Source organism: Melanerpes formicivorus, unplaced genomic scaffold (assembly GCF_026170545.1).
Source record: "Melanerpes formicivorus ecotype bairdi unplaced genomic scaffold, bMelFor1.0.p_v2 SCAF_2, whole genome shotgun sequence".
NCBI classification, from domain to species: domain Eukaryota; kingdom Metazoa; phylum Chordata; class Aves; order Piciformes; family Picidae; genus Melanerpes; species Melanerpes formicivorus.
The window spans coordinates 37333966-37346377 of record NW_027142354.1 but is presented as its reverse complement, the minus strand read 5'-3'; the positions used below and the strand labels follow the sequence as shown (position 1 = coordinate 37346377).

General features: G+C 38.7%; 1 protein-coding gene across 6 annotated transcripts in view; it reads right to left on the bottom strand.

The window, feature by feature from the left end:
• Positions 1 to 12412, bottom strand: part of LTBP1 (latent transforming growth factor beta binding protein 1) — a 197003-nt gene that overhangs the window by 50084 nt on the left and 134507 nt on the right. For all 6 annotated transcript variants that reach the window (XM_068156583.1, XM_068156602.1, XM_068156594.1 and 3 more), the window contains 4 exons: positions 11107 to 11226; positions 6556 to 6678; positions 4450 to 4572; positions 1554 to 1676 (listed from right to left, as the gene is read on the bottom strand). In XM_068156583.1, coding sequence (XP_068012684.1) covers positions 1554 to 1676; positions 4450 to 4572; positions 6556 to 6678; positions 11107 to 11226 — 489 coding nt within the window. The remainder of the gene's footprint in view (positions 1 to 1553; positions 1677 to 4449; positions 4573 to 6555; positions 6679 to 11106; positions 11227 to 12412) is intronic.

Genomic DNA, 12412 nt, shown 5'->3' with positions numbered 1-12412 from the left:
TTTCATATTGATCTGGCTATTTCTCAAGCAGCTTCAGTCCCCTCTGCAGCAAGTTGCTATTTTTTGGTGTTGGTGGTCTTCTTTCTCAGGCGTATGCTCTTACTTGAAATTATTTCCAAATAAATGAAATTATTTCTTCATACACATTTTTCTGTTGAAGACACTGTCTGTACTATCTGTCCTCTATCTGACTCACAAGTGCTTTCAGCTTTGTTACATTTATCCATTTAAAACATGAAGCCTATACACTACTACTTTACATAGTGGAGCAGAAAGAACAGTTAACCAAAGCTGACATTGATTTATAGGCTGTGATCACTGCATCTCTTTTTATTTGCTGAACTGAGGCCCAATACAACAATCCTGTATGTTAAATGCAACATTTTGTCACTTGGAAATCAATCACATCGAACACTCAAAACTTTTACAAGGAATTAGCTGTTGGTTGTACAAGATCTTCAAATGCAGAAGCTGGAACACAGTCTCTCACTTCAAGTCTAAATTGTGTGTGAGAGAGCAGTCAAAGCAAAGTCCAGTCACTTGAAGCACAAACATGTTACCACTGTCCAGCTTTAATACCACAATTCTTGTCCCATAAAAACGTATGGCAAAGGGGAGTTGTGAGGCATGCCTGGGAATTGTGCCAATGTGGAACTGGGATTGTTCAGAACTAAAACCTGGGAAATATTTCTTTTGGGTTTGGCAATGCTGACTCAGCCTCAGATAACACATTCTCTTTCTCCTTACCCATCCTTCACATAGTAATGCAAGTATTTTAGAGCCGAGAGAGTTTTATGCCCTATGAAGAGAGGTTGAGGGAGCCGGGATTGTTTAGCCTGGAGAAGAGAAGGCACAGGGGAGACCTCATTGCTCTCTACAACTACCTGAAAGGTGGTTGTAGCCAGGAAGGGGTTGGTCTCTTCTCTCTAGCAACCAGCACCAGAACAAGAGGACACAGTCTCAAGCTGCACCAGGGGAGGTTTAGGCTCGAGGTGAGGAGAAAGTTCTTCATGGAGAGAGTCATTCATCATTGGAATGGGCTGCCCAGGGAGGTGGTGAAATCACCATCCCTGGAGGTGTTCAAGAGGGGATTGGATGTGGCACTTGGTGCCATGGTTTAGACATGGGGTCTGTGGTGCAGGTTGGACTTGATGATCTTTGAGGTCTCTTCCAACCTTGGTGATCCGGTGATCCTGTGATCTACTGTGATCTACTGTGTCTTGATACTAACTATACTGCTCTGTTTTCATTACTGATTCACAAACATAGAAGCTTCTACCCAACTAGATGTTTACAGGACTTGGGAAAATGCAGCACTATCTCTCTTAGTTCTCTTCCAAGTTGTGAGGGTGGAGATTTCAGCCTCGTGAAATATTTTCTCAGCATACATTTATAGATGGCAATATAAAATGAGAAGAGCAAAAAAGGTACCACCAACAATAAATAAAACCAGTTTCTCTTCCACAGAATGATCTGTGTCAATTGCAAGTCATGCTTACAAACTTGCATATTTAAAATATTGGTCCAGGTATTTTTTTATGGCTATTTCATACCTTGACATCCCCTGTTTGCTATCTGCTGGAAACCATCTGGACAAGTGCACTTGTAAGACCCATCAGTATTTATGCAGTTTCCTCTATGGCAAATATCACTGTGCTGAAGGCATTCATCAACATCTGAAATAAAAATTTAAATGAATTATTAGGTGACATAAAAACTGATGAAACTTTTCATAGTGACACCTTAATACTAACGTAGCCATTCAAAGCTACAAGGACATTTAATAACAGTAAGAATGTGTGGAAGTCAGGTTTACTACACTTTACAATGTCCTTTTAATTTTTCTTTCACATCAAATTTGTTCTTTTTCTAAAGAGCTTTAAAATTTGAGTTTGTATGTCATTCATTCCTAGAAAATTTGTCTAATGTGCCATCTGCATCTCTCATGAAAGCTATCATAAAAGATTGTTACATCACTCTCTACCCTGCTCTAATGATGAATGTGGTGTTATAGTAATGCAGTTAAAAAGATAATCCAAGCAGCTGTACCTTTAGAAGACAGATACAAAAAAATGCCTATTAATGCAAATTTGTGCTTTTCAATATCCATCTTTGCACATGTTTAGACCACTACATGGAGATCCCTGAGCTCAAAGTGACCTGACTCAGATATCCCCAGAATATGGGCAAGCCCAAACACCGTGTGTCACATCAGGACACACACCTGCAGAGATTACTCACAAAACCACCATGAGGGAATGAGGCTTGTAGGATAGGGCTCACATTGTGCATACCGCTGTGCTAACAGTCACTTTTTCATGCAGTACATGCAATGCAATACAGCCATTTTACAGGCTGAGCAGCTTGGTCACAAAGTTGAACAGCTGCTTCTGCACAACCATAAATTCAGCTTCAGAGGCAGGATATGCAGGGTCTAGCAGGCAATCGCCTATCTATACATGATGCTCCCAGCATCAAGCCTCAGGCCTCTAGATGTATCCACAGGATACATGTTCTGACACATAGCAGGACAGGTTTAAGGATACAAACTAAACACAAAGTAATGATATATTTCAAGAACAAGACACTGGCCTTGTCTCCACCTATTTTCTTCCCTATTGTCTTTCAAAAGGTTGAAAGGCAGCCCAATGGAGGAAACTTAGCACAGCTATTGTGGGTACAGGTTTAACTCAGCAACTCCCTATGCTTCAGTGATATTATAGTTTTGTTATAGTTAAGATCACAAGATATTTGATGACTGTACCTGTAAGTTTTAAAAACAAACAGAAAATGAGAGCCAAATAATAGAAGCATCTCATAAGCATGTTTCCCCTGCCTCCACAGTGCCCTTCCCTGTAATTCACTGAGTCTATTACTCTTATAGTGTGGATAGTTTCCTTTGAAAAACAATTATCCAAGACTTTTTCCACTGTCATTGATTACTTTGATTTCTTAAGAATGGATTTTAGCTGATAGAATTCTAATTTTTTCCTGTGTTGGAATGGTAATTAAAAAAGATAACATGACCTAATTTCTACACTTATCTCTGGAAAGCTTACACTACATCACAATGCAACTATCCTTGGGGTTTCATCTGTTTGATAAAAGTAAGAAATAAGGATAGCTTTCTTAAATAAATGAATGGTATTGCAGCTAAAACTGCTTAATGCTGATGGAGTTGTGATCTTTTGATAACTGCATGTTTTTTAATAATTTTCCTCTGTGAAATAAGTAGTGGTTTGTTTATGTAAAGCAGCAATTAATTTTCACTAGGAGCATGAGAAAAAAAATTAGCAACTGCCTTCTGCTGAGTTAATGTAAAGTCTCACAATACCAAGGTGTCTTTGGCCAAATTCAGTCAAAATTAATCAAATATATTATTTTCTGCATAGGATGCAAACTTCCTTTTCTCTGACACAAGTCTTGACAGGTCCTATGGTGGCTGCACAAGAATCTCCAGAAAAATTGGAGAGACAGCCAGTAGTTTTTAACACCCTTTAACATATGCATGTGTAGAAAAGCAGTAAGAAGCTGTGTCTTCCATGGTTACCACCAGCTACAGAAGACATACCAGAGACTGGAAACCTTTTAGGTGCTAATACCACACCTATGGTGAGAACTTAACTGTGAGTTTTTTCCCCCTAGGGTGAAATAAGGAAGAAACTGAGGCACAATTTTTTTCAGCTCAAGGTGATGTCTATAACAACTGAGCAGTGCAACAGACGTACTGTATCAGGTGGTGTGGATAACAGTGGAGAAGAGGGAGTAGCCTTGAGATAACTAATGAGAAAAAAAATCTGTTTCTCAATTACTGGGCAATCAAGTTGTCCTACTTAAGAGATAACAGAATGTTTCTGTTTTCTATAACACAATATTTCTCTCCTTGCATTTACTGTATGTTTTTCACCTCTTATTTTTGTTTTTACAAGCTTAGTATGTTGACTGCCTTCTGAGACAGTGAAAGCTGTGAGCTTCAACAGATCCCCCTGGAGCTCATCTTATAATACATATTTTGTCCTGCCAGTGCACATGTGGGATTGTGGTGGCTGGCTACAGGCTCCCAAAACCAGCTGGAGAAGAAGTTTGAACTTAGCAGGTTCCCATGTGAATAATGTATGCTGGCAGGAGCTTTTGTAATATAGAACCTCTGTGTCAGAATTTGAGCAACAAGGTTTGGAAAGACTTAATTACTTTTGGTAATAATGTCAAACGCTCTTCCAATCGCACTGTTGGAAACACGTGCTGATTTCTTGTACATGGAAAGATGACAAGGACTATTTCTAAGAATTCATTAAATGTGCATCTGTGTAGGTGGGGACTGGTGAATGCCTGACAGTAAAGGAGAAGCAACATATCTTTCTGTCCCATTCTCAAAAGAGTTCATGCCTATAACTGAAATACTCAAGATCTTATTGAAAATAAATCAGTTGCTGAAGTCCACAAACTTACCTTCACACTGATCTCCACTAGATGATATTGTGTAGCCTTGGCTACAAATACATCTGAAAGATCCTTCTGTGTTCCTGCAGCGTCCATTTGTACAGAGTGATAGGTGCTGGCATTCATCTATATCTGTAGTGAACATAAAACATTTGAAAATACCAATTGCTAATCAAATGGTGTAATAACCAATCCTGGGGGGGGAAAAAAGCAGAGCGTCAATATCCAGTACTACTTTCTCCTGGTCTTATTTATTAACAAATGAGAGAGAGAGTTGAAACAATGCATGAATTTCCAGATTGGATTTCCTTGAGATGACTGCACTCAGCATTCTCTCTTGCAGCGTCAATATAGCCCTCAAGGTACAAGTGGGTACACAGAGACACACAAATACACACATGCTGCCTGAGAGCTGCTTTTGTTTCCTTTAAGGTACTAAGCCAGCCACTCCAGTGAGTCAGCAAAACCCACAAAATACTTTCCAGCAGGATCACCACCTTTTAACAAGGTGTGGTTTTTAGATGCACACTGACAGGCTGTTCCCCTATTAAACTGTACCTTAAGGCTCTTTTAAATACTTGTCTTGTTAGAGTATTCATTCTCTAAGTATGGCGAAATGTCTCTTCGTTTCCACAATCACTGCTAATTCCCTCAACACTTCAGTTCTCATAAATTGGGGTCAGCTGAGGTTAACAGATGGATTTGAATATCAAACTTAAGTTTTCCTATGAAAAAAATCAAGATATTGGAAGGGAGTGGCCCTTTAAATTCAGAACATAGCACATGTCTTCTTTGAGCTAGGAAGCCTGTTCTTTCTCCCTTATTTATAAATGGCTTGTTTAGGAATGATAATTCAATTGATACAGTAGGTTCTTAGTAATTTCTGGGATTTAGGCACATCTGAATGTCTTCCTGAAAATACATCCCAAACAGGAGAAAGTTACTCAATGAGTTTTTGAGGTTTAAGTTATGGCTACATAGTCTGACCTTGTGAGTAATAGTCCCCTGTGACCGCATTAGCTTTTAATTTAAGGATCATGGAAATCTGTGGGGCTGCATGAAGAATCTGGACACATGCACAGGTCCTTACTTTGGAGGGTGCACTTTAAGAAGAACAGTTTGCACATGCCAGCTCAGCTTGGCAAGGACCCTTTTCCATGAAAGGCTCAGAGGAAGCAGTCAAACCTTGTCTACATACTTTCCCCAAGACCAGTCTGCTGTGTGTCCTGGACTGCACATTTAATTCACTCAAGACACTTAACTCATACTGATGTTTTCTTTCAAACTTCCTGACAAATTTACATGAACAGTCATTTAGTTTTACTGCATTATTTTTAGCACTTGGAAGTCTGAAGATGTTTGATGCTGTACACAGACATTTAGGCAGGGGTGGGGGAAAAGAAGAAAAAAACATTGTCTGATAAGAAATGTTCAAGTTTCTGTGTGCTTCCACAGCTTGGAATCATTCTCCCACATTCAACAAGTTTCAAAAAGTCCTCTCTCCCTAAGGAGAAGTATATTCATACCTCTTGTACATAACTCTACATTGTCTCAGAGCACCCCACTCTGACTTCAGACCTATTCTTTTCCATTGGAGCAGTCCTGATGAAAATTTTAGATGTAGAAAAAGTGCTGACCCTGACACTTTTTAAGTACCTGTGCTCTTCTAAGAAACATGACACCAAACTCTCTATTAAATGTACTACTTGAAATGCAGTAACACCATTGCAGGCATCAGCTCAGTGTTACCTCCTGGGCACCAAGAGGGTGCAGCATCAGTTTTTTGATTTCACTAACCCACATAAAAGAAAAGAAAAATAATTAAGGCAGCAAAAGTCACTGTCCTCCAACCTCCAAAATACCAATGATTTTGCAGAAATTTCAACTTGGTAATATAAAACTTACTAAGTGCTCTTGACTGGCTTTATCAGAAAGGTCAAAATCTGCAATGTGACCATGAAAGCCATAAAATGGAAATATCTATTCTTACATTATTGGTTATTTAGCTTCAATATTGTCCATTTGTTATTTCTCCATTAAAAGGAATACTGGGAAGGAAAAATATTATCTAAAAGGTAAGTGTAACCTTATGAATTTCAATTAATTTTTTCCTACCTTCACACTGATTCTCTGATGCAGAGAGTTTGAAACCTTGGCCACAAATACATCTGAAAGACCCCTCCATGTTTTCACAACGTCCGTTTGTACAGAGATTGCCATACTGACATTCATCTATGTCTGTGAATACAAAGAAAGCATGAGTGTTTATATTGGTACTTGGGTACAATCTCCTTTCATCTGATCTTGGGAATTTATTAAAATTGATTTTCCTGTATATTATTGACCATGACAATTCTGCAGCAATTCTCATTTTTAAAAAAGGATTTGAACTTGAGCTTCTTTGTGCTAAACATTCAACTCCACTTACAGCCTGCACAACTGGAGTATTGCTTTCATCCCATTACTACAAGGACTCTGGTTTAGGCTAACAAACCACCTTCTTTTTTTTTTTTTATTATTATTATTATTATTAGGGGTTGCAATATGAACTGACTGTCCACACCATCTTTACCTGAATAAGATTATTTTGCCTATGATTTTCCTACAAGTAGCTTGAACCAGTGAAGCTTTTGTACAGAGAAGAGGTCAGCGAAAGCTGAATTACACAGATTTACCCTTAGGATACACACCAGTGAAAAAAAGCACTAGCAGCTGCCAATACCTTGTAACCATTACCACTAATCCTTCTGATACTGCAAGGAACAGTCTGGAAAAGCAGATGCAGCTCATGTTGGCAAGGCTGTGTTAGAAGCTCTTCTCTCTGAAGCCATTTTTAAAACACATGTTTCTAGTCAGAATCCCCCAACCTGTTGCCTCTGCTTGTTTATTTGGGGCTTACCTATTGATGTGTAGGAGCAGAAGGTCCTCCCAGAAACTAAAACAGACTTCAGACACATTTTCTGCTATTGAGTTCATCCTAGTTTTTAAAGCTAGGTCAATTAATGTACAGAATTTCGGAGAGTTCCTCGGTGTATAACTTCATTATATATGAGACTTTTTTAGATGACATTTTTCAAGATGACTTAAAGAAGGCAGGTTCTAAAGCACTGAGCTGACACCTGAGGAATTTCAAGGGGATTTCTGCACTTCATGCAGGTCCCTTTGTAAAGCTACTCTGCACTGGCAATAAGGAACTCCATTGGATTATGCTTTTATAACTGACATTTTAGAAGCAAAATCCCTATTCCTGGTCACAAAATATCCTTTATTTAGAACAGAATAGAAGAGAAGAGACTAGAATAAACCAGTTTGGAAGAGACCTTCAAGATCATGATGTCCAATCCATCATCCAATAGCATCTAATCAACTAAACCATGGCACCAAGCATGCCATCAATTTTCCTCCTAAACAATTCCAGTGATGGCAACCCCACCACCTCCCCGGGCAGCCCATTCCAATGGGCACTCACTCTCTCTATGAAGACTTTCTTCCTAACATCCAGCCTAAACCTCTTATTTCTCTAAGTTTTCCCACAGACACTTATGTCTTGGTTTTGGTTGGGAGAGAGTTAATTTTCTTTAGTAGGTGGTTCAATGCTATGTTTTGGACATAGTGTGAGAATAATGTTGATAACACACTGATGGTTTAGTTGTTGCTAAGTAGTGCTTATCCTACGTCAAGGACTTTTCAGTTTCTCATGCTCTGCCATTGACAAAGTGCACAAGAAGCTGTGGAGGGTGCATGGTCTGGACAGCTGACCTGAACTAGGCAAAGGGATATTCCATACCACAGAATGTTACACTCAATGTATAAACTGCGGGGAGCTGGCTGGGGCAGATCACTGCTTAGGCATCAGTCAGCAGATGGTGAGCAACTGCACTGTGCCTCACTTGTCTTTTCTCAGTTTTCATTTCATCCTCCCCCCCACCTTTTTTTTTTTTTTTTTTTTTTTGGTAATACTCCTTTTCATTCTTGTTAGTATAATACTTTATTTTAGTTATTAAACTAAAGGAGGCAGGGGTGAGTAGAGCAGCTGCATGGTGTTTATTATTTAATGGCTGGGGCTAAACCACAACAACTGACTTTCCTCATTCTCTGAAAGAAGGGTTTTAACCAGATGGGCCATTCTCTTGAGCCAACATGAAAGCTGTTACATTACTAGTTGACACATTAAGAGTAATTTTCAAGAATTCCTTCTGAATACAATTTGTATAAATCAACAAAGAAAAAGCAGCAAATGCATAAATAGCTAAACCCAGCCAGAATTAATTCAGTATTGTAAAATAATCAATATTGTCTTTTGCGTAGAGTGCTTTTCATTGGGGAAAAAAAAAAGGTTAACTGTCAAATTGTATTTATTTGTTTTGGGGTTGTAATTCACAACAGGCAGGTGTCCCCTGTTTGTATGGAAAAAAGCTGTGTTTTTTAGCTTCAGTGATGCAGAAAAAAGAATTACACCTTATTTGCTTTTATGTGCCAGAAATCATTTTACTCCAAATTATCCTCTTTTGCCAACACAAAGCACACAAAATCTATCAACATGAAAGAGTAAAACTGCTGATTATTTGAGCTATTTAGGCAGCTGTAGCACAGGGAGAGATGGATTAGAAGTCTTTCAATCATCATCACGGCTCTTAATGAGCCATTGTCAATATCTACAACAACTACTACTCTTAGCTCAACTGAATTTGAATCTCCCCAGATACAAATGAAATCACTGTTATTGTCCATATTTCAGATGACCTACCATTCTTGTTTGCTCCCTTGAGCCTCTAACTCTGTAAGTAAGATGCCGTGTTGCAACATGAGTAGAACATAAAGTGGCATCTTCCCAGGAGAGGACGGCACAGATCCGCAGGTGCTCTGATATGGCAGTTCAGTAGGTGACAATACTTACAGCCTTCTGCAAGTCTACTTTCTCAAATTCCTACTGTTGCAAAATGGGCTTGCTCATCAAAACACAACCTTTGCTCTCAATGTGTATGATCAATGCCCTCCTTCAATAATTGTTAAAGCACAGAGAACCTAACACAGCAGTCAGGCCCATGAATTTCTGAGTAACAAATCTGCTTTTTACAGATTCATTTCCACCTACTTATCTCCAAGCCTCTTGAGAATGAATCCTACAATAGTATTTCTGATTTCTGGGAGTGACTCAAAGATCAAGAGACTTTCCCATGAAGGAAGGCATCAGAAAATCCAGGAACAGAATCCAAATCTTATGAGATTAAGTCTAGAGCTGTAACTGATTCTATTGATTCTCCCCACAGAAGGGTTAGAGGTATATCAAACAGCTCTAGTGACCACTTTATTGGACTTGAAGTCTGATACGGCCCCATATATGATGAATATTGTTAATTAACCACACAGCTGCAAAACTCACCACAGTGATAACCATGATGATGAAATGATCTAGAAAGTTTTGGCAGTCTATTTTTTTTCATTTATTTATCAACACACAGAAGAATTCTCTATATTCACATTACTTATTGTTATTCTGCATCATGCTATACCACTTCACTTGAATGTGCAAATGTGGAGAAAGAAAGATGATAGAGAAATAATCAGTGATTCCAAGTAAACGTAAAAAAGACCTTATTTCAAATAGTCCCTGTATGACACAAATGCATTAAGGGACCTGGGACAGTGCCAGTTTTAAGACAATGAGGGGGCAGGGTTATGCAGGTGCCATTTTCTGTTTCTTTCAATATGCATATCACTTTGGATATTTCCAACTAAACTGCAATTAAATGTATTCTACACAAGTTTGACTTGAACTGACTGACTTGCCTTTATTAAACAAAAGCAGCCATATTCCTGGCTTTAAGTCCTGGATATTACAGTATCATTGACCTCAGAGAACTGTGGGATTGCTGCACTAGACTTTCTAGTGCATAAAGTGCAGGCAGAGGAATGAGGTGAGGTTCAGAAAAAAAAGTACTGAGAACAGCACTGGGGAATAAACTACAGAGCTACAATTGACCTAAGCTAACAACAGGAACAAATTAATGTATGGAACAATGGACCTAAATACCCGTCACAGATAATTTGGGATGTATTTTCCTTTCCAATGAGTTTAGATCCATAGCTTAGCAATATGGTACACTTTAAGACAATCTGTCTGCATTACATTTTCTAAAATGTATATGGCTCATTTTCAACATGATGTAAGCCTAGGATAAACAGAAAAAGAAAACTGATGAAGACTCACTAATGATGTGAGATGTCTAGGCTTACAACGTTTCATAAAACAAAAGGAAAAAGCAAAACTACATGCAGCAATGCAAGGGAAAAAAAGTATCAGTAATTTGGAACCAAGACTTATCCCTTACATAACTTAGTTCTATTTGTAAATCTAAGCAGAGTAGTGACTTCTTTTCTGCCACTCTGCTCCTATGAACCTTGTTAGTAAGAAAAGTGAAAATTATGCCATGGCATTTTCAACCAGGCTATTTTCATAAGTAGCTCCAGAAATCAAACTTGATGTTCTCAGACTGTGTCTGAGAGTGTAAAGTAATTTCAAAAATCTCACTTATTCAATTATTGTAACATGAAATGGGGACCTAGGGCACTATGCTGTCATGTGGTTGCTACAGTGATGGAATAGGAAATACAGTATTTCATAACAAGGGTTATAGCCAGAGATACAAAGAGTACTGAACATACCATGGCACTGTCCATTCCAGCCTCTGAATCCCACTCTGCAAGGAATGCACTGGTAAGAGCCAGGAGCATTAATGCACTGTGCATCTGGACAAGTAGTTGGAGTCAGGCATTCATCAATGTCTTCAAAAGAGAAGATCAAAGGAAACACTTATCAAAGCCGTAACAGAATATTGAATAATAAACTAATCTGGTTATTCTGACTGTGCTCATACTATACCAACATATTTAAACAGCTGTGAACTGTACCTGTAAGAGACCCAGGAAAGCACCAGTTAGCACAGATTTGTACCACCAAAAGGACATCTCAGAAAGATAAACTATAGCCCACACAAATGAATCAGGATTTTCTGTTACACTGCAATCTTTTGTAGGCCCTCTAGAACACACAGCGGGTCCTATTTCTGGCTTAGATAGGTAAGAATAACTTTGCTTATGTCACCCCTTTACCATATTGAAGTGTCCTGAGGTTCTTCCTACAGTCAGTCTTGAGAGATTTTGGAAGCCCATGGCAGTCATGAGAAAATTCTAACTGGCTTCTCAAAGCAAAGAGGAATTTGGTATTCTTCAGTGTCTTAGTTATGCAGTGAGTACTATGTGAACTGTAAATGTGTGTGAACAGTAATCAAAGATGTTTACAGGCAGTAGGGCATTAATGATGTCTGAAAGAAGGCACAAGCAACACACATGACTGAGGCCGGCAATGCTTAGGTTGACAGAAAGACTTGTTGCATCAGGAGAGGTCCTAGTTTACTTATGACAAAACAAGCGGTCCTGGAAAGACTTAACGGGTCTCATGTCCAGGCTCTGAGCATCTATCATGAACTTCTTACCCTGCATCAAAAAACCTCACAATATGTGTAATACATGCAATCTAAAAGAGACCATATACAAAATGACATTTACAACCAAGTTGCTGTCAAGTGACCAATGATAAGAAGATGCTGGAATTAAAAATGTTGGCAGCCTCATTCCAGTCCATTCCTGTATTTGAGTATCAATTTATAATATTAATATGGTCTTTAATTACACAATAATTATAACCTTTCCTACCAAATACTTGCTTCATGCACTGCACAGAACTAATGGAAGTTGTCAAAGAAACCCCTAAACCCAGCTTTATAAGCTCCTGTCCCTTTCATGCCTCAAGCCTAGGTTATGTCTTCTTCAATCACAGACTGCTACTTCAGCACAGATAGTAGGGAGGCAATTTAATCAGCTTTGGGAACAAGTTGATGGAAAGAAAATAGCCTCCAACACTTGTAATTTAACTGGACAATGCTCTGATGTTTAGAGAATTGGAACATCC